Below are 22,562 nucleotides of genomic sequence, written 5' to 3'. Positions count from 1 at the left end.
TCATAAGAATAATGATGGCATTTGTTAAGCGCTTACTATGCAAAGCACTGTTCCATCATTATTATTATAGCTGAATTTCTTTATATTAATGTCTGTCTCCCCTTCTGGACTATAAACTCATTTTTAGGGAGGGAACCTATTTACCAACTGTTACATTCTTATATTATACTCTCCTAAGCCTTAGTACAGTGCTCAGCACACAGTGACACAATGTGACTGCTTGCTTGACCTAAGCCCTTAATAATAATAATAATAATAATAATAATAATAATGATGATGGCATTTGTTAAGCACTTACTATGCAAAGCACTGTTCCATCATTATTATTATAGCTGAATTTCTTTATATTAATGTCTGTCTCCCCTTCTGGACTATAAACTCATTTTTGGGGAGGGAACCTATTTACCAACTGTTACATTCTTATATTATACTCTCCTAAGCCTTGGTACAGTGCTCAGCACACAGTGACACAATGTGACTGCTTGCTTGACCTAAGCCCTTAATAATAATAATAATAATAATAATAATAATAATGATGATGGCATTTGTTAAGCACTTACTATGCAAAGCACTGTTCCATCATTATTATTATAGCTGAATTTCTTTATATTAATGTCTGTCTCCCCTTCTGGACTATAAACTCATTTTTGGGGAGGGAACCTATTTACCAACTGTTACATTCTTATATTATACTCTCCTAAGCCTTGGTACAGTGCTCAGCACACAGTGACACAATGTGACTGCTTGCTTGACCTAAGCCCTTAATAATAATAATAATAATAATAATGATGGCATTTGTTAAGCACTTACTATGCAAAGCACTGTTCCATCATTATTATTATATCTGAATTTCTTTATATTAATGTCTGTCTCCCCTTCTGGACTATAAACTCATTTTTGGGGAGGGAACCTATTTACCAACTGTTACATTCTTATATTATACTCTCCTAAGCCTTGGTACAGTGCTCAGCACACAGTGACACAATGTGACTGCTTGCTTGACCTAAACCCTTAATAATAATAATAATATAATAATAATAATAACGATGGCATTTATTAAGCGCTTACTATGTGCAAAGCACTTAAGTCCGTACCCACTAAGTACTTTGATTCCCCACCCCACCTCCTCTCCCCACATTCATTCAATCGCATTTACTGAGTGCTTACTGTGTGCAGAGCACTGTACTAAGCGCACCCAGTTGTTTCCCTTGCCGTAATTTATTTTAATGTGTTTTCCCCTGCTAGATTGTAAGCTCTCTGAGGGGCAGGACCAAGGCCACCTACTCTGTTGTACTTTTCCTAGTTCATTCATTCAATCTTATTTATTGAGCGCTTACTGTGTGCAGAGCACTGTACTGAGCGCTTGGAAAGTACAATTCAGCAACAAATAAGAGACAATCCCTGCCCACAACGGGCTCACCGTCTAGAAGAGGGGAGACAGACATCAAAAAAATGCTTGGTATAGTGCTTTACAGGGAAGCAGCATGGCCATATCTGTAACTTATATTTTATATTAATGTCTGCCATAGTGCCCCCCTGCCTCTACATTATAAGCAGGGAATGTGTGTTTATTGTTGTAATGTACTTTCTCAAGCGCTTAGTACAGTGCTCTGCACACAGTAAGCGCTCAATAAATACGATTGAATGAATGAATGCTCTGTATGCGTAAGCACACAATAAATACAAATGAATCAACGAAGAGCTCGGGCCTGGGTTCTAAACCTGACTCTGACACTTACCTGCTGCGTGACCTTGAGTAGTCATTTTACTTCTCTGTGCCTCGGTTCCCTCATCTGCAAAATGGGGATTCAATATCCGCGCTCCCTCTTATTTAGAATTGGAGCCCCATATGGGACCTGATTATCTCGCATCTACCATTCATTCATTCAATCGTATTTATTGAGCGCTTACTGTGTGCAGAGCACTGTACCCTTGGGAATCAATCAATTAATTGTATTTTTGAGTGCTTACTTTGTGCAGAGCACTGTACTAAGCGCTTGGGAAGTCCAAGTTGGCAACATCTAGAGACGGTCCCTACCCAACAGCGGGCTCACAGTCTAGAAGGGGGAGACAGACAACAAAACCAAACATATTAACAAAATAAAATCAATAGAATAGTAAATATGTACAAGTAAAATAGAGTAATAAATCTGTACAAACATATATACAGGTGCTGTGGGGAGGGATGGGGAAGGGGAGAGGAAGGAGGGAGAGACAGTTCCTGGCACACTGTAAGCGCTTAACATACACAATTATTATCATTGCCGCTCAATAAGTAGTAAACAATAAATTCCACTGATTGATTGCTGGACAGCTGTCAATCATTTCCTGGTTTCAGACCTTTCTTTAAAAAACGTTCCCCTGCTGTCTCAGGCTTTTACATGAAGTACCCTCCCCTCCTTACTTCTGGCTACCTTTCACACCCAGCTACGTGGGTCTCATCATCATCATCATCATCATCAATCGTATTTATTGAGTGCTTACTATGTGCAGAGCACTGTACTAAGCGCTTGGGAAGTACAAATTGGCAACATATAGAGACAGGCCCTACCCAACAGCGGGCTCACAGTCTAGAAGGGGGAGGCAGAGAACAAAACCAAACATACTAACAAAATAAAATAAATAGTCTCGTGCTTCTGCTGTTCTTTCCCAAGCACCCAAAGGGTGGGCGATCAGTAAGTACCACGACCGAGCCCTACAGAGGGGATATTTACCGGACTAAGAGCAGCAGGAGCTGTGAGAACGGGGAAGAAGCAGAAGACGGAGAGGAAAAAACCACGTCACTACTGCCAGATCACCAAAGTTGGGCAGAAGGATGCGGAGTCGGAAGGACCTGGGTTCTAATCCCGGCTCCGCCACTTATTTGGTGTGTGACCTTGGGTAAGTCACTTCTCTGAGCCTCAGTTTCCTCATCGGGAAAATGGGGATTACGACGGAGAGCCCCAGGTGGGACACGGACGGTGTCCAACCTGATTAGCTGGTAACTACCCCACCGTTTAGTACAGTGTCTGACACATAGTAAGCATTTAATGAACACCACTAAAAAAAAAAGTACACACTCCAGAGAGTGGGAAGAGGGGTAGTGGAAGCAGCAAGAGCAGTTTCCTCCCTTTGTCCGACTGCCGCTGCTTTGCCCCTGGGTGAGCTCCCTGGATTTTATACTACTAATAATAATAATGGCATTTATTAAGCGCTTACTATGTGCAAAGCACTGTTCTAAGCGCTGGGGAGGTTACAAGGCGATCAGGTTGTCCCACGGGGGGCTCAGTCTTCATCCCCATTTTACAGATGAGGTCACTGAGGCCCAGAGAGGTGAAGTGACTTGCCCGAGGTCGCCCAGCTGACCATTGGCAGAGCCGGGATTTGAACCCATGACCTCTGACTCCAAAGTCCGCGCTCTTTCCACTGAGCCACGCTTTTCTGCCTCGGCCCCTAAAAGCTGCAGGCAAGAGCTACCGCGGTGGCTTCGTGGGAAGAGCACAGGCTTGGGAGTCAGAGGACACGGGTTCTAATCCCGGCTCAGCCGCTTGTCTGCCGTGTGACCTTGGGCAAGTCCCTAAACTTCTCTGTGCCTCGGTTACCTCGTCTGGAAAATGGGGATTAAAAGTGGGAGCCTCATGTGGGACAACCCGTTACCCTGTATCTACCCCAGCGCTTAGAACGTTGCTTGGCACATAGTAAGCGCTTAACAAATATCATAATTATTAATTATAAGGGTCCCACCGTTACTGTACCACTGCCACACCAGTTATTTTCATTCATTCATTCAATCAATCGTATTTATTGAGCGCTTACTGTGTGCAGAGCGCTGTACTAAGCGCTTGGGAAGTACAAGTTGGCAACATATACGTTCAATCGTATTTATTGAGCACTTACTGTGTGCAGAGCGCTGTACTATCATCATCATCATCATCATCAATCATATTTATTGAGCGCTTACTATGTGCAGAGCACTGTACTAAGCGCTTGGGAAGTACAAATTGGCAACATATAGAGACAGTCCCTACCCAACAGTGGGCTCACAGTCTAAAAGGGGGAGACAGAGAACAAAACCAAAGATACTAGCAAAATAAAATAAATAGCGCTTGGGAAGTACAAGTTGGCAACATATACGTTCAACCGTATTTATTGAGCGCTTACTGTGTGCAGAGCGCTGTACTAAGCGCTTGGGAAGTACAAGTTGGCAACATATAGAGACGGTCCCGACCCAACAGTGGGCTCACAGTCTAGAAGGGGGCTGAAAACCTCTGTTTCTGCCAGTAAGGTCCTAAGGTCAGGGGGTGACTTCCCTGATGGTTTCTTTTCCCACACAAATCCTGAAATTAGACCTTATTTCACCGAATTGGATGAAACAGCCAAATTCAATGATTTTCAAATAGCTGAACATCCAAATAATGGCACCGGCCCCATAAAGAGTTGTGCAGAACCCCCAGGCTACGCATTTGAATGGTGTCGTCAAAAGCCCGGCAACAACTTCATTCACTCACTGCTCTGCACATAGTAAGCGCTCAATAAATACGATTGATGATGATGATGATGATTCACTCAATCGTATTTCTTCAGCCCTTACTGTGCGCAAAGCATTATACTAAGCGCTTGGGAGAGTACACTATTAAGAGCTGAGAGCTCACCTCCTCCAGGAGGCCTTCCCAGACTGAGCCCCTTCCTTCCTCTCCCCCTCGTCCCCCTCTCCATCCCCCCATCTTACCTCCTTCCCTTCCCCACAGCACCTGTATATATGTATATATGTTTGCACATATTTATTACTCTATTAATTTATTTATTTATTTTACTTGTACATATCTATTCGATTTATTTTATTTTTGTTAGTATGTTTGGTTTTGTTCTCTGTCTCCCCCTTTTAGACTGTGAGCCCACCGTTGGGTAGGGACTGTCTCTATATGTTGCCAATTTGTACTTCCCAAGCGCTTAGTACAGTGCTCTGCACACAGTAAGCGCTCAATAAATACGATTGATGATGATGATGATACACTATACCAATAAACAGACACAACATATTACTATTTTTTCTCACTACATATTAATCAATGAACCAAGACCAATAAAACAGGTTACCTTAATCCCATCTGTTCTTTGAACGATCCCAAGCCAATCCGGAAAACACCCCCGGATTCTAGATTTTCCTCCCTTCTGGCCAAAACCGGAATTCAAAGCCCTCTGACCACTGCTTAAGAGATTAAGAAGTAGGCAAAGTTGAGATTCGACAATGGAAAGCACACACACGACACTGGCAGACCATGAAAATACAAGCAACAGCCATAAAGCATCTTAAATTAAAAGCAGAACGTCTCCTATAGTTGCCTCACCAGACTGTGAGCCCACTGTTGGGTAGGGACCGTCTCTATATGTTGCCAATTTATACTTCCCAAGCGCTCAGTACAGTGCTCTGCACATAGTAAGCGCTCAATAAATACGATTGATTGATTGACCAGAAGCTCAGTCGCCCCTTCGGTGGAAGGAACAAGTCCAAAGCAATCAAAGCAGGGGGCGTGAAATGGACAAATCCTATTTTTGAATAATATTCAATCCTTTAATCACTTCGAAGTTACTGTTCCTCAGCAAAGTTGGTTCCCTCCCCAGTCCTTCCACTAGAAGAAAAAAAGGAGACTCGAGGAAGGTTCCTTGCGAATGTGTATCACCATTTATTGTTGTTCAAGAGTCAGGAATTGAACAAAGGACACCGTCAGCAGGAAAAAAAAAAAGGAAAAGGAAAGGAAAAAAAAAATTACAGGCTTAATTTCTTTAAAACACTTTGTGGTTTCAAATCCTTTTTTTTTTTTTTTAAAGGAAATTCAAGAATTCAAGTATCTTACTCGGGGCAGTTATACAAAAATGTTTTTCTTTTCTTTATTTTTTAAAAAAATGTACGTCTACATTTCCTGCACCCTTTTTGCTTTGGTAAGGCCAAGCCATGGATACAAATTAGTACTGAACAGAAAAATGTCCCCGGCCCCAAAACGCACGGACTCGAGAGAGGAGGGAGTGGATTGTTCCCCCTGGACGCAAAACTGGAAAGGTTTAGAGCGGTCACTTCACAAAGTAGATCATCAGCTTTGAAAGAATATACACTTTAAAAAAACAAACCCCACAAGTTATTAAAGTCCTGATATTCTCCAACACCTTTTATGCTGCGGCGGCTTCTCGGATTCCGATTACAGGGCTTGTTAAAAGTACCAGAGCAACCACACGTCTATTCGTTTAGTACAGGATTTAAAAAATAAAAAAGGGATGTCTCAAAAGGAAAAAAAAAAACAATCAAAACTAAAATCCAAATTCTGAAAATATCTCGCTTTTTTAATTATGTCATCTAACACCAATTAAAAAAAAACAACAAGTATGTGAATAGGATATAAAAATACGATCCCAAGATTAACACTTTGTTGCAGGCACGGTTATCTCACAGAATATATGTGTTTGGAGGGGCAGGAGTTTCGTATTTTCTTTTTTTTTTTTTTTGCATCACTTAAAAAAAACAACAACAGCAGTGCAAGTGGGGTTCGGGAGAGGAGCGGGGGAAGGCAGGAGGGGAGAAAAGTTTCTTTAGCAGCAAAATGTCCGAAGTTCGAATCACAATCAGATCAGCGGATACCTGGTTGTAAAGAGTGAAGTTGGAAGGGATGCTGCTCAGACCCATTCGTCGGTGCTAAAAGAATTCAGCCGTAAAAACCCCGAATTATGACGCGTCGGAAGGCATGTAACCCGAGCAACCTCCTAATCTGTCCCCCAAGCTACTGACCATCCTTATCACTTAAATATATGTACAAGAATTAGGCTCTTCCTGTCGTTCCTGTCCTTCCGGCTCTTTAGCCCGAGTCACCGTGGGTGGATGCCCCGCACACTTCGGCCGGCTTTTTTCCGCCTCCAACGTTCGGTCGGCATCACCTGGGACCAGTGGCGTTTTCTTTTCCACTCCGGCCTCGGCCGTTTCCAGCTACGCGGGACTTAGTGGTCGGTGTTTTGTTTGTCTCTCATCCAGGCCTGGATCTGTTCCTTCAGTTCTGGCACTGACAAAAGAAAATATGAGAGAGAGAGAGAGAGAGCGAGAGACAGAGGGAGGGATGGAGAGAGAGTAGGATTTTGAAATATGAGGATTTTTCCTTAAGGAGCCGGCCTTTTGAGCCCTATTCAGCCGAGAAAAGGGGAGAAGCAGCATGGCCTAGTGGAAAGAGCAAGGGCCTGGGGGGGTCAAAGGATCTGAGTTATAATAATAGCGTTTATTAAATGCTATCAATAATAGGCGCGGCTCAGTGGAAAGAGCCCGGGCTTTGGAGTCAGAGGTCAAGGGTTCGAATCCCGGCTCCGCCACTTGTCAGCCGGGTGACTGTGGGCAAGTCACCTCACTTCTCTGGGCCTCAGTGACCTCATCTGGAAAATGGGGATTAAGACTGTGAGCCCTACGTGGCACAACCTGATCACCTTGTGACCTCCCAAGCGCTTAGAACGGTGCTTTGCACATAGTAAGCGCTTTTAGAGTGTGAGCCCACTGTTGGGTAGGGACCGTCTCTATATGTTGCCAGCTTGGACTTCTCAAGCGCTTAGTACAGTGCTCTGCACACAGTAAGCGCTCAATAAATACAATTGATGATGATGATGATTCATTAAACACTTACTATGTGCAAAGCACTATTCTAAGCGCTGGGGAGGTTACAAGGTGATCAGGTTGTCCCCCGGGGGGCTCACAGTCTTAATCCCCATTTTACAGATGAGGTAACGGAGGCCCAGAGAAGTTAAGTGACTTGCCCAAAGTCACACAGCCGACAAGTGGCGGAGCTGGGATTTGAACCCGTGACCTCAGACTCCAAAGCCCGGGCTCTTTCCACTGAGCCACACTGCTTCCCAGGTCCGCCAAATGTATGCTGTGCAACCTCGGGCAAGTCAATCAATCAATCAATCAATCGTATTTATTGAGCGCTTACTGTGTGCAGAGCACTGTACTAAGCGCTTGGGAAGTCCAAGTTGGCAACATCTAGAGACAGTCCCTACCCAACAGTGGTCTCACAGTCTAAAAGGGGGAGACAGAGAACAAAACCAAACATACTAACAAAATAAAATAAATAGATAAATAAATAAATAAATAAATAAAAAGTCACTATCTAAACTTCTCTATGGCTTACTTACCTCACCGGTAAAATGGAGATTAATCAATCATTCGTATTTATTGAGCACTTACTGTATGCAGAGCACCGTACTAAGCTGTTGGGAGAGTACGATATAACAGAGTTGGCAGACCCATTCCTGGCCCACAGTGAGCTTAGCATGGCTCAGTGGAAAGAGCCCGGGCTTTGGAGTCAGAGGTCATGGGTTCAAATCCCAGCTCCGCCACTTGTCGGCTGTGTGACTTTGGGCAAGTCACTTCTCTGGGCCTCAATTACCTCATCTGTAAAATGGGGATTAAGGCTGTGAACCCCTCGTAGGACAACCTGATCACCTTGAAACCACCCCAGTGCTTAGAACAGTGCTTTGCACATAGTAAGCGCTTAATAAATGCCATCATTATTATTATTAAGTTGGGAAGACCAACATTAATATAAATAATTAAGACTCTGTGCCCCATGTGGGACTTGGACTGTATCCAATTTGATTAGCTTGTACCTACCCCAGCGCTTCGTACAATGCCTGGCGATCGATCAGTCAATGGTATTTCTTAAGAGGATAGGTCTATTACAGTGGTGTACTCTCCCAAGTGCTTAGTACAGCGTTCTGCACACAGTAAGCACTCAATAAGTGTGATTATGTGCTTATTATGTGCCGAGCATTGCACTAAGCATTTGGGAGAGTTCAATACAACAGAATTAGCAGACCTCTTCTCTGCCCATAAGCAGCTTACAGAACTTAAATACAAAAACCACAAAAACAGAGGCCAGTCCTCTACCTGCTGAAAATCTGAAGATATAAAGGGGCCGGTACAGGTTGGGAAATAGAATTACACAGGATGAGAACAAAGAACTGTTTCATGTCCTTTGTCCAATGCCATGTCTTGCCCATCTCATTGCCAACCCCTCACCCATGTCCTGTCACTCCCTCTCCCTTCATATCCGAAAGACCATCACTGTCACTGTCTTCAAAGTTTTGTTAAAATCTCAAGTCCTCCAGCGGGCCCTTCAATTAATCAATCGTATTTATTGAATGCCTACTGTGTGCAGAGCACTGTACTAAGCGCTTGGGCTTCCCCAACTAAGCCCTCATTTCCCCTACTCCCTTTCCCTTCTGTGTCACCCTTGCACTTCAATTACCATCTCTAGGCAGGTGATTCCCAAATCTACATGCCCAGTCCTGACCTCACTCACCTTCATTCATTCAATCGTATTTATTGAGCGCTTACTGTGTGCAGAGCACTGTACTAAGCGCTTGGGAAGTACAAATTGGCAATCTCACATTTTCTTCTGCCCTCAAGACTTATCTGTTTCTGCTTCCTCCCTTCAAAGCCCCACTGAGAGCTCACCTCCTCCAGGAGGCCTTCCCAGACTAAGCCCCCTTTTCCTCTCCCCCCGCCCTACCTCCTTCTCCTCCCCACAGCACCTGTATATATGTATATATGTTTGTACGTATTTATTACTCTATTTATTTTATTTGTACATATTTATTCTATTTATTTTATTTTGTTAATAGGTTTTGTTTTGTTCTCTGTCTCCCCCTTCTAGACTGTGAGCCCACTGTTGGGTAGGGACCGTCTATGTTGCCAACTTGTACTTCCCAAGTGCTTAGTACAGTGCTCTGCACACAGTAAGCACTCAATACAATCGATTGATTGATTGATCCTCTCCTTGGCCTGAAACTCCCTCCCCATCCATACACGCCAAACCACCACTCGCTCCACCTTCAAAGTACAATTAAGGTCACATCTTCTCCATGAGGCCTTCCCTGATCAACCCCTCTTTTCCCCAGCTCACTTTCCCTTCTGCATCGTCTACACATTTGGATCTGTGACCTTTGGACATTTGATATTTGCTCCAACCCCACAGCACTTATGTATTTATAAATTATTTATTATACATTATTTTTTATATTAATGTCTGTCTCCCCCGCTAGATGGTAAGCTCATTATGGTCAGGGAAAGTGCCTAATTATGTTGTGACGTACTCTCAAGCATTTAGAACAGTGCTCTGCAAAAATTAAGCACTCAATACCACTGATTGATTGCACTTGTATTTGCCCCATAGTACTTATGTACATAACCTTTATTTATTTATATTTATCTCTCCCTCTAGACTGTAAGCTCACTGTGGCCAGGGAATGTGTCTACCAACTCTGCTATATTGTTTTATTGTATTCTCCCAAGCGCTTAGTACAGTGCTCTCCATACGGTAAGCACTAAATAAATACGATTAAATGACAGTTGATGTTTAATGAAGTTTTCAGTGCTACTGAAATTTCCCCACCCTCCCCTTTAATCAATAAATCATATTTACTGTGTGCAGAGCACTGTACTAAGCGCTTGGGAAGTACAAGTCGGCAACACATAGAGACGGTCCCTACCCAACAGTGGGCTCACAGTCTTATTACTGCCTCTGGAGTGTCAGGTCTTTGTAAGCAAAGAACATGTCTACCGACTGCTGTACTGTACTCTCTTAAGCTCTTAGTACAGTGCTCTGCCCTACTGAGAGCTCACCTCCTCCAGGAGGCCTTCCCAGACTGAGCCCCCTTTTTCCTCTCCTCCCCCCCATCCCCCCCGCCCTACCTCCTTCCCCTCCCCACAGCACTTGTATATATTTGTACAGATTTATTACTCTATTATACTTATACTATATTTTAAGTAGTACTTAAAATCCTACTCTATTTTATGATGTGCACATAGCTATAATTCTATTCTATAATTCTAATTCTACTTATTCTGACGGTTTTGACGCCTACATGTTTTGTTTTGTTGTCCGTCTCCCCCTTCTAGACTGTGAGCCCGTTGGTGGGTAGGGACCGTCGCTATATGTTGCCGACTTGTACTTCCCAAGCGCTTAGTACAGTGCTCTGCACACAGTAAGCGCTCAATAAATATGATTGAATGAATGAACCGCAAGCACTCAAGAGACACCATTGGTTAAATGATTGATTACTGTTCATTGCTTTTTGTTCTTGTCTTCCCTAAGCTTGGAGGTGGCAATGGCTGATTCCCTCAGACGAGGGGAGGTGGCTCTCATAAAGAGAGCCAAGTAAGCCCTCCTTTTCCTCTTCATCCACTCTGACTTGCTCCCTTTATTCATTCATCATCATCATCATCAATCGTATTTATTGAGCGCTTACTATGTGCACAGCACTGGACTAAGCGATTGGGAAGTACAAATTGGCAACATATAGAGACAGTCCCTACCCAACATTGGGCTCACAGTCTAGAACGGGGAGACAGAAAACAAAACCAAACATACTAACAAAATAAAATAAATAGAATAGATATGTACAAGTAAAATAGAGTAATAAATATGTACAAACATATATACATATATACAGGTGCTGTGGGGAAGGGAAGGAGGTAAGATGGGCTCCCCTCAGCCCCACAGCACTTATGTACATATCTGTAATTTATTTATATTAATGTCTGTCTCCCCCTCTATATTGTGAGCTCGCTTTGGGCAGGGAATGTGACTGTTTGTCACCTCGTCCTCTTCCAAGCGTGCTTTGCACACAGTAAGCGCTCTGTAAATGCAACTGAATCGATGAAGACAGCGTTGTCGGCTAATCAGAAAATCCGAAGGCCAAGCCCACATGATTTGAAATGGAAGTCTGTCTGGCATACTCTTCTTTAAAAGGGAGAGCAGTTTGTGGAGAATCAGAGACTCAGACTGCAACGCCTCGTCATCATCCAAAGACGTAAGACATACTGCTCCGTAGGTGGGTTTGGTAGTGTCCCTTGAATCATCACCACCACCGGCTTTGATGCCAAATTGCACACACTTTGCGAAGGTTGATTCACCTATTGCCAACTTGTACTTCCCAAGCGCTCAGTACAGTGCTCTGCACACAGTAAGCGCTCAATAAATAAGATTGAATGAATGAATGAATGAATATTATCCCTCTCGTTTGCAGGTCTGCGTGGGAGGGAAATTACAAATTGATATTTTCTCTCTTTTCTCTCTCTCTCTACTCAGCTCATCAATGCATCTTTGGCACTTTGGATTCCATTATACTCAGCATGGTACAAGAACAGGATTACTTAAAGGCAATATCCTAATCCATATTTAACAGATGCGCAAACTGAGGAACTGGGAAGTGGAGTGGGGAGCCTCGAGTCACCCAGTGAGTCAGTAACAGAGTTAGTAACAGCTGTCATGAGTTTCTGACTTCCACTCCCTGAGTCACACAGTATCTCCTCTCCAGCAAGGGCAAGAAGCCCAACTGGAATGGAATCCATGAAATCAAGGATCCAGAAAGTAAGAGAAGGGGGAGTTTTCAGTCTCAATTATGCTAGCATGCCCTAGTGACTGGGATTTGCTAGGGAAGGGATGAATATGGTAAATGAAACCAATTGGCTTCTAGACCTTTAAAAGAAAATGGATAAAAATACATATTAGCGTTACTAGAGCTGCACTCTCCCAAGTGCTTAGTACAGTGCTCTTCACACAGTAACCACTCAGTTAATGCGACTGATTAAAGAAGCATGGCCTAGTGGAAAGAGCCCAGGACTGGGAATCAGAGAACCTGGGTTCTAATCCCAAACTACCTTCCGTCCGCTCTACGATTCTAGGCAAGTCGCAACTTGTCAGTACCTCAGTTACCTCATCTCTTAAAATGGGGATCATCATCAATCGTATTTATTGAGCGCTTACTGTGTGCAGAGCACTGTAGTAAGCGCTTGGGAAGTACAAGTTGGCAACATATAGAGACAATCCCTACCCAACAGTGGGCTCACAGTCTAAAAGGGGGAGACAAAACCAAACATACTAACATAATAAAATAAATAGAATAGATATGTACAAGCAAAATAAATGAACAAATAAATAAATAGAGTAATGAATATGTACAAACATATATACATATATACAGGTGCTGTGGGGAAGGGAAGGAGGTAAGTTGGGGGGGATGGAGAGGGGGACGAGGGGGAGAGGAAGGAAGGGGCTCAGTCTGGGAAGGCTGAATCCTACTCCCTCCTACTTAAACTGTGAGCCCCACATGGGTCAGGGACTGTGTCCAACCGTTGGGTAGGGCCTGTCTCTATATGTTGCCAATTTGTACTTCCCAAGCGCTTAGTACAGTGCTCTGCACATAGTAAGCGCTCAATAAATACGATTGATGATGATGATGATAATTAACTTGCATCTACCCCAGTGTTTAGAATAGTGCCTGGCACATAGTCAGTGCTTAACAAGGGCCATAATTATTATTATTACATATTAATGCCCGGGCTGCCCGGGTATCAATTCATGTTCCACAGCATTTCCCCATCGACTCTCTCATTTTGACTTCAATCCACCCCCAGAAGCGAGTATTGTTTACCCAGTTTAAAACACAAGGAAACAGGGTGAGCAAGCTACCCAAGAATCCCACAGAAGGCCAATGACATAGTTAAGTCTCAAACCCAGGTTTCTGGACTTTCGGACTTGTTGCCTTTCCCTTTCCTGAACTCTCAAAGCCCTATAAAGCGTTATTTTTCATTTCCTAATAATCCGACCAGTTGCAGAAAGTCACTGTATGTGCCGGCCTCAGGGGGGTAAAAGGGCTTGTGGACCACAAGAGAAGCACTCAGAGTCACAGCTGGCTGAAAAGCAAGGACCTTCTTTAAAAAAAAAAATAATGGTATTTGTTAAGCACTTACTATGTGCCAGGCACTGTACTAAGCGCTGGGGTAGATACAAGATAGGTTGGACACAGTTCCTGTCCCACGTGGGGCTCAATCTCAATCCCCACTTTTTGCAGAGAGGTAATTGAAGCCCAGAGAACCGACTTGCCCAAAGTCCCACAGCAGACAAGTGGCGGAGCCGGGATTAGAACCCAGGTCCTTCTGACTCCCACTATACCACGCTGCTTCTCCTACTGGTTATTGGGTTTCCCTGAGCTACTTTCTCGTGCCCTAGGCCTCTCAAACCCAGATCCTACGGGTGGCCCATCACAGGATTTCCCCTCAATCACAAGGTGGCTGCATTCACTTACTGAAAGCTCATCCAAAAGTGACGGATTGTGGTGGGGAGGTGGGCGGGAAGCAAGGAGAAAACCTATTAGGTTCCCAGTGATCGGCTGCTTCTCAAATAAGATGAGCGTATCAGGCTCTAGAAACCCAACACCATTCCAGAGGGACGCTTCCTAACAAGTATCCCGCTTCCGTCGCACCCAGCGGCATACCGTACCCGGTTCGAGCATGCTCTCTGTCAGTGTCTGCCGATTGAAGGGATCGGTAGGGGAGTTCAGTAGGTGTCGCAGAATGATTGAGCGGTCCATGATGGTGCCGGACGGCAGCCTCACGGGGTCGGTCATCAGGGTATCCATCAGTGGATCTGAAAAGACAAAGCCGGTGCCCACAGGTTCACTCGGTTTAGGAAAAGGGCGCAAAGAACCATCAATCAATGGTATTTCACTGAACGCTTAATGCGTGCGGAGCCCTGTGCTAAGTGCTCGGGAGAGTTCAATGTAACGGTTGGCAGGCACGTTCCCTGCCCCAACAACCCACGCAAGAAACCTCTCCCAGGTAGTGAGGAACTGAGCCGTAGAGGAAAAGGCACTCTAAAACGGATCCGGCCGGTCCCTCGGGTTGTGGGAAAACAGCGGCCATGGTTAAGGCTCTATGAACTGCCTTCTGCGGAGGAAAAATAGCCTTTGGACAGCTGCTCCTCAAACAGACTTAAAAGGGCAGCTGGACGCAAACACAATGGCAGGCCCTCAAAGGCTTAGTGGAAAACCAGAAGGACAGTACGCTCGGTTCTCTCATAATGCATGTTTTCACCGGTCATACTGGCTACAGGGCTGGTAGGGAATCAGGGAACGCTTTCCCGATTAACACACATCTATCTGGGCAGAGCACAAAGAAATGTTGGAAGAAACTGTCCAGCACATGGGGTCAGGCAAGGTGCACACGCTAGAATGTGACTCTTCCTCGCCGGCGGAAACTCTCACGATCTAAGAAAAGAACCAAATGTAAGCAGGCTGAGGAACTCGCAGAATTCCTCTTTGACTCAGCTCCCTTGGCCACTGCAATGCCCACCCCAGACTCCAACCCCTCCGCCAATTCTCTTCCCGTGCCACCGCGGTCTCCTGTCACTTCACAGGAACCTTAGCAGGGAACATCCTCACATACGTAAAGAACGGAAACCGTGACATTAAACACTGTTCCCAAGGGCCATCACAGAGACCCATACAAACACTGTCATAACATCCAACCCAATCATTTTGAGTACCTCTGAATTCATCCGGAGCATCACTGTAATCAATTTCTGCCCGGGCATTCTTGGCTACTATTTCCTCCACCTTTTCCGCCAGCAGTTTAAACTTCTCGATCGCTATCGTGGACTTGATTCCTGCCTTCCGCATCTTGGAAATAACTTCCTCAAACAGTTCCTTGCTGTAGGATCTCTGGAAAAGAGGCATACCACCAAAGCGAGGGTGAATATGATGCATCAAGGACATCCTGCCACATTTTTGGAATACCTTGAAGATCTGGGAGAATTCCAGTCCACATCATCATCATCATCATCAATGGTATTTACTCAGTGCTTTCTGTGCACAGAGCATTGTACTGAGCGCTCAGAAGGGTGCAACGCAGAGTTGGTACACATGTAAGCCCACAACGAGCTTACAGTCTAGAGGGAGACCTTGGTAACCACTGTATTTTCAAAGCTATACAGTTCATTTGTACTTGAGAGGAGTCTCTCCACTCCCACCTACAGTTAACCCAGGATTTTTATACTTCCATCATCATCAATCGTATTTATTGAGCACTTACTGTGTGCAGAGCACTGTACTAAGCGCTTGGGAAGTACAAGTTGGCAACATATAGAGACAGTCCCTATCCAATAGTGGGCTCACAGTCTAAAAGACTTCCAGAACTGGAAGGGATCTCAGAGGGGCAAGGATTTGATGGAAAGAAAGGCAGAGCGATAAAGATTCCAAGAAAACCGGATTTTGGACTGTTCACTAGGTCCAGAAACATACCACATCGGGACTTAGGACCGTTAAGGTGTACAAAATGTCCAACTGGTTAACTTCAGAACACCACACAGATTAGGAGGGAGAACAGAAAGGTTTCAGAAAGCAGAAATAGGTTGAGCCACCCAAAAGGAATGGAAAGAAAAAAAATAAATCAAGCCAGATGAAGAAGGGGCAAGATTTGAGGCACAAAAGTCAAAAGGGAGCTTCAGCTGGCACAAGACACTCAATCCAAATTATCTGCTCCGCTGAACAAGAGATAGGGCCAAGGAATATCCTGGCCCAGAGAGAGGGAAAGCTGGGAACAGATGGTTCTGAAGAGAGAGGGAGACAATGCTTTTTTCACTTTCTTTAAAAAGATACCCGACGTGAACTGATCCAAGATGCCTTTGAGATGGAATGTTGGAAATCTTAAGATTTCCAAATTAAGGAATTGATTTAAGGAATTCATTTCCAGATTCATTTCTAGATTAAAGGAAAAAAATCCTTAAAGAAAGCCCTAAAAAACCCAAAGGCATTCAAATCAGTAGAGCCTGCTGCCGTACATTCTGCTGTTCTTAACGACTGGTGGAGTGGTGGAAAAGCAGCACGGCTTAGTGGAAAAACCAGGGGCCTGGGAGCCAGAGGACTTGGGTTCTAATCCTGGCTCTGGAACTCACCTGCTGTGTGATGCTGGACAAGTCACAGTTTCTCTGGGCCTCAGCTTCCTCAGCTGCTAAATGGGGACTGAATACCTGTTCTCCCTCCTACTGTGAGCTCCACGTGGAACAAGGAGTGTATTCAACCTGAATAACGTGTATCTATCCCAGAGCATAGAACTCGCTTGACGCATAGTAGGCGCTTAACAAACACCATAATGTTACTGCGAAACCGTTAACCATGATTTCTGAGATCTCCTGAATGACCTAAGTCTCTGAAAATTGCAACAGAGCGAATGTTGTGACCACTTTTAAAAGGAGGAAATTTAAAATCGGGAATTAACCAATCAGCTACATATCAACACCTGGGACTTCACTAGAGTAAAATCTTCAAATGGCCCATTTGCAGGAATCAGGAAGGGAATAAAATATGAGAAAGCCTCCTCGCTGACCTCCCTGCCTTTCCAGTCCGTACTCTGCTGCCTGAATCATTTAGTTCAACGTCTCCCCTCTCCTCCAAAACCTCCAAAGGTTTCCCACCCATCGCCACAGCAAACAGAAGCGTACCTTTATAGGCTTTACGGCGCTTAATTTCTCCCCTCCTAGCTCACCTTGTCGAGCTACCAATCAATCAACTGTATTTATTGAGCAGTTACTGCGTGCAGAGCACTGTACTAAGTACTTGGGGGGTACGATACAGCGGAGTTGGTAAACACGTTCCCTGCCCATAAGGAGTTTACAGTATAGAGGGGGAGCCCAACATTAAAATAGGCTACAGATATGTACATTAGTACTGTGGGGCTGAAGGTGGGGTGGATATCATGAGTTTAAAGGGCAAGGGGGACGCATATGGGAGAGGGAGTAGGGTAAATAAGTGCTTTTTCAGGGAAGACCTCTCAGAGGAGGTGTAATTTTTCTGCAGGCTCTGAAGATGAGGACTTGGTTGCTGTAAAGTGAGTAAACCGAGTCACCTCCAGAGAGTGATCATCAGTGGCTCGTGTCGGCAGGGGGATCGCTTCTCTGGACACACCTGGACAATATTCCAGATCTGAGTTCCTCCCTGCTTCCTGAACAGAGACTGGGAAGATGGAAAAAAGGAAGGTGGGCTTAAAAGCTTAGATCCATCTGGAGGCTGCCGTCCCAGGAGGGCTTACAGTCAGAGGCACACCATATTTTCCAAGCTGCAAAAACCCCACAACTTGTTCTGCAAGAGAACCCTGGAAATATGGTGGGGGGGTGGAGGAACAGAAGGGGGAGGAGACCTGGATCCTAGAGCCACAAGAGCCTGTGAGCACCATCATCATCACCATCAGTCGTATTTATTGAGCGCTTACTGTGTGCAGAGCACTGTACTAAGCGCTTGGGAAGTGCAAGTTGGCAACATATAGAGACAGTCCCTACCCAACAGTGGGCTCACAGTCTAAAAGGGACAGGACACCTATCCCAGTGGCCCCCCATCTAGCTGCATCTCTGGCTCAGTGTTCATTTCAGAGGAATTTATTGCACTGCAACCCACAAAGATTAATGCAGGATCTAATTTTATTTTGCTATTACAGGTAAGGAAACTGAGACGATGCAGAGGACAGCCATTTGGATGGACCTGATAGTACGTTGGAAAATTAGAAAATTGCAGCTGACCACGATAGCTTGGGAAAATGGCTTTCCCCATTGAAGAAACTCAATAGGTGTAAATGCAAGGTAGAACATGGAGACATAAATCCCCTCAAACACCAGGAGAGAGAAGACTGGCCACACTCAAGTACAGCAGAAAAGTTTTCGGGGAGCTGATTGGAAACAAGGAGGGTAGTGGCATTTAGTAAGCCGGCATGGTACTGGTTTCTCTCTGTAGGAGTGAGACACGCAGGGGTCAAGAACTCCTACTCCCACTTAACTCTGCCCTGGCTAGACCCACAGTGGAGTATTGTTTCCGGCTTTGGTCAACACATTATAAAACGGTTGAACAGAAACGAGAGGGTGTTCAGAAAAGAATACCAACCTAACACAATTAATGAAAAATAGTTCTTCGAAGAAAGGAAGCCTATCAATCTTTTATTAAGTGCTTACTATGTGCAAAGCGCTGTTCTAAGTGCTTGGGAGAGTACAACAGAGGTGCACACACTCCCTGCCCATGATGACCTTATAGTTTATTAATAATAACAATAATAATAATGGTATTTTTCAAGCACTTACTATGTGCTAAGCACTGTTCTAAGCGCTGGGGGAGATACAAGGGAATAATAATAATAATAATGGCATTTGTTAAGCGCTTACCACGTGCAAAGCACTGTTCTAAGCGCTGGGGGGATACAAGGCGATCAGGTTGTCCCACGTGGGGCTCACAGTCTTAATCCCCGTTTTACAGATGAGGGAACTGAGGCTCAGAGAAGTTAAGTGACTTGCCCAAGGTCACACAGCAGACATGTGGCGGAGCCGGGAGTCGAACCCATGACCTCTGACTCCAAAGCCCGGGCTCTTTCCACTGAGCCACGCTGCTTCTCTCAGTTTGCCCCATGTGGGGCTCACCCTTTTAATCTCCATTTTACAGATGAGGTGACTGAGGCACAGAGAAGTTAAGTGACTTGCCCAAGGCCACACAGCAGACAAGTGGGGAAGGAGGAATTAAAACCCACATCCTCTGACTCCCAAGCCCGAGCTCTTTCCACTAAGAGTTTAGAGGGGGAGACACACAGTAATACAAATAATTGATAATATGCAATTTAAAGACATGTACGAAAGTGCTGTGGGGTTGAGGGTGGGGTGAATAGCAGATAGCCAAAGACCACAGATCGAAGTGCACAGAGGACATTTTTTTTTTATGGCATTTATTAAGCGCTTACTATGTGCAAAGCACTGTTCTAAGCGCTGGGGAGGTTACAAGGTGATCAGGTTGTCCCATGTGGGGCTCACAGTCTTCATCCCCATTTTACAGATGAGGGAACTGAGGCACAGAGAAGTTAAGTGGCTTGCCCAATGCCACACAGCTGACAATTGGCGGAGCTGGGATTTGAACCCATGACCTCTGACTCTGAAGCCCGGGCTCTTTCCACTGAGCCACGCTGCTGCTCCATAAAAGGGAAAGGGAAAAGAGGAGGGGAGGGGAGCTTAGTATGGCTTTGAGGTGGGGGAGTGTAGTGGTCTGGCGTATATGGAGGGGGAGGACGTGGGAAAAGGGTCGGTGGCGAGATAGATGAGATCGGGGCATAGTAAGCTGGAGCTGGAGAAGCAAAGTGTGTGGGCTCTAATAGGAGATTAGTGAGGTGAGGTAGGATTGGGTGAGCTGATTGAGTGCTTTAGCGGTTAAGGAGTTAATAATAATAATAATGATGGTACTTGTTAAGAGCTTATTATGTGTCAAGCGCTGTGGTAGATACAAGCTAATCAGGCTGTCACAGTCCATGTCCCACATGGGGGTCACAGTCTTAATCTCCATTTTACAGGTGAGGTAACAGGCATGGAAGTTAAGTGACTTGCCCAAGGTCACAAAGCAGACAGGTGGCAGAGCCGGGATTAGAACCCAGGCCCTTCTAACTCCCAGGTCAATACTCTATCCACTAGGCCGTGGATACTAGGTCCTGGGCTGCTGGGACGGGTAACCACTGAAGGTGTGGGGAGACGTGAATCAAATATTTTTTCCGAAAAACAATCCGGGCAGCAGGGTGAAGTATGGACTGGAGTGGGGAAGAGACAGGAGGCAGGGAGGTCAGCAAGGCGGTAGAGGCAGTAACAAAGGCGGGATCTGAAAAGTGCACAAGAGCTGTTTGGATGGAGAAGAAAGGGTGGACTTTAGTGACGTTGTGAAAGTAGAAGCAGCAAGATTTGGCGAAAAACTGAATATGTAGGACGAATGAGAAAGATGACTTGAGGACAATGCCAAGCATAAGGGCTTGAGAGACAGGCAGGATGGGGTGTTGCCTACAGTGATGGGAAAGACGAGGGACGATAGGGTTTGGGTGAGAAGATAAGGAGTTCGCTTTCGGATATGTTAAGGTTTAGGTTTCAGGACCACATTCAGGTAGAAATGTCCTGAAGACAGGAGGAAATGTGGGACTGCAGAGGAGGAGAGAGGTAAGGGCTGGAGAGGTAACTTTGGGAATCACCTACAGAGAGTGATGGTTCAAGTCATGGGAGCAAATGAGCTCTCCGTGAGAGTGGGTGTAAATGGAGAAAAGTCAGAGACCCGGAACTGAGCCTTTTCTTTTTCTTTATGGTATTTGTTAAGCTCTTTGTGTGTTCTAAACGCCAGTCAGACACAGTCCCTGTCCCGCATGGGGCTCACAATCTAAGAAGGAGGGATAGTGGGTTACTGAATCCCCATTTTATAGCTGAGGAAACTGAGGCACAAAGAAGGGACAGGACTAGCCCAAGGTCACACAGCAGACAAGTGGCAGACGACGGTAGGAGAAGCAGGAGAGGACAGTGTCAGCGAAGCCAGACAGCTGAAGCCAGACTGCAGGGGAGAATTGGAGGAGAGGGAGTGGAGGCAGCAGGTGTAGACAACTCGCTTAAGGAGTTTGGAGAGAGATGGTCAGAGGGAGATGGGGCAATAACTGGAGGGTGCCGTGGGGTCAAGGAAGGGTGTTCTTAGCATAAGGGAGACATGGGCATGTTTGAAAGCCATGATGAAGTGACCAAATTTCATTAGAGGCCACTCACTGACATTATTTCAGAGATGAAGAATGAAAATTTTCCACCTGAGAATAACTCAATCAAGGACAACAGCCTCCTCCTACGATCCCCCACCAGGTAAATAAGGCTGAGTCTCGGAAGGGCTTTAGTTCAAAGCCAGCTTCAGCAGTAAATTATGCAGGAGTAGCTGAGGGCTTCTCCTCTCAGGGACACTTTGGGCACCTCTGGGACAATAAGTCGGGAGAGAGGGGAGTGTGCCTTGGCTTTTTTCTCCTCTGAACCAGCAGTTCGCCTGCAAGAATTAGCAAGTGGACTTCAGTGAGCGTGCTGGGTGCCAGCCAGTTGGCTGCAGCACATTGCAGGAGGAACAGGATTCTACTTGGCGAGTTTCGCAGCTCCCTATGCAATATACCGCAGTCACAGACCAACTCCCAAGAAAATTCGAGAATGTGCTTCGCCCTGATGGTCAAAGTCAAAGGCAAGAGCTTTTGCTCTATTTCGTTTTTAAGGGTATTTGTTAAGTGCTTACCGTACTAATGATAATAGTAATAATAATGATAATAACTGTGGGGTTTGCTGAATGTTTACTACGTGCCAGGGACCGTACTAAGCACTGGGGTAGATACAAGCTAATCAGGTTGTGCACAGTCCATGGGGCTCACAGTCTTAATCCCCATTTTAGATGAGGTAACTGAGGCACGGAGTAGTGAAGTTACTTGCCCAAGGTCACGCAGAAGGCAAGCGGTGTCCCAGACTGAGCCCCTTCCTTCCTCTCCCCCTTCTCCCCCTCCCGCCACCTTACCTCCTTCCCCTCCCCAAAGCACCTGTATATATGTATATATGTTTGTCCGTATTTATTACTCTATGTATTTATTTTATTTGTACATATTTATTCTATTTATTTTATTTGGTTAATATGTTTTGTTTTGTTGTCTGTCTCCCCCTTCTAATAATAATAATGTTGGCATTTGTTCAGCGCTTACTATGTGCAAAGCACTGTTCTAAGTGCTGGGGGGGTACAAAGTGATCAGGTTGTCCCACATGGGGCTCACAGTCTTAATCCCCATTTTACAGATGAGGTAACTGAGGCACAGAGCAGTGAAGTTACTTGCCCAAGGTCACGCAGAAGGCAAGTGGTGTCCCAGACTGAGCCCCCTCCTTCCTCTCCCCCTCCTTCCCCTCCCCATCCCGCCACCTTACCTCCTTCTCCTCCCC

At 45.2% G+C, this 22,562-nt stretch overlaps 1 protein-coding gene across 2 annotated transcripts in view; it reads right to left on the bottom strand.

Annotated features, from left to right (window-relative positions):
* Positions 1-5,639: 5,639 nt before the first annotated feature.
* Positions 5,640-22,562, bottom strand: part of UBE4B (ubiquitination factor E4B) — a 129,655-nt gene continuing 112,732 nt past the window's right edge. The window contains exons 26-28 of one of the 2 annotated variants that reach the window (XM_038746349.1): positions 15,336-15,510; positions 14,292-14,438; positions 5,640-7,025 (exon numbers count right to left, since the gene is read on the bottom strand). In XM_038746349.1, coding sequence (XP_038602277.1) covers positions 6,964-7,025; positions 14,292-14,438; positions 15,336-15,510 — 384 coding nt within the window. In that variant the 3' untranslated portion in view covers positions 5,640-6,963. The remainder of the gene's footprint in view (positions 7,026-14,291; positions 14,439-15,335; positions 15,511-22,562) is intronic. The other variant, XM_038746348.1, reaches the window with a different exon arrangement.

The sequence above is a fragment of the Tachyglossus aculeatus genome, chromosome 5 (assembly GCF_015852505.1).
Source record: "Tachyglossus aculeatus isolate mTacAcu1 chromosome 5, mTacAcu1.pri, whole genome shotgun sequence".
Lineage (NCBI taxonomy): Eukaryota > Metazoa > Chordata > Mammalia > Monotremata > Tachyglossidae > Tachyglossus > Tachyglossus aculeatus.
Note: the sequence above shows the minus strand (reverse complement) of the source record. Positions and strands in the feature narration are given on the sequence as shown.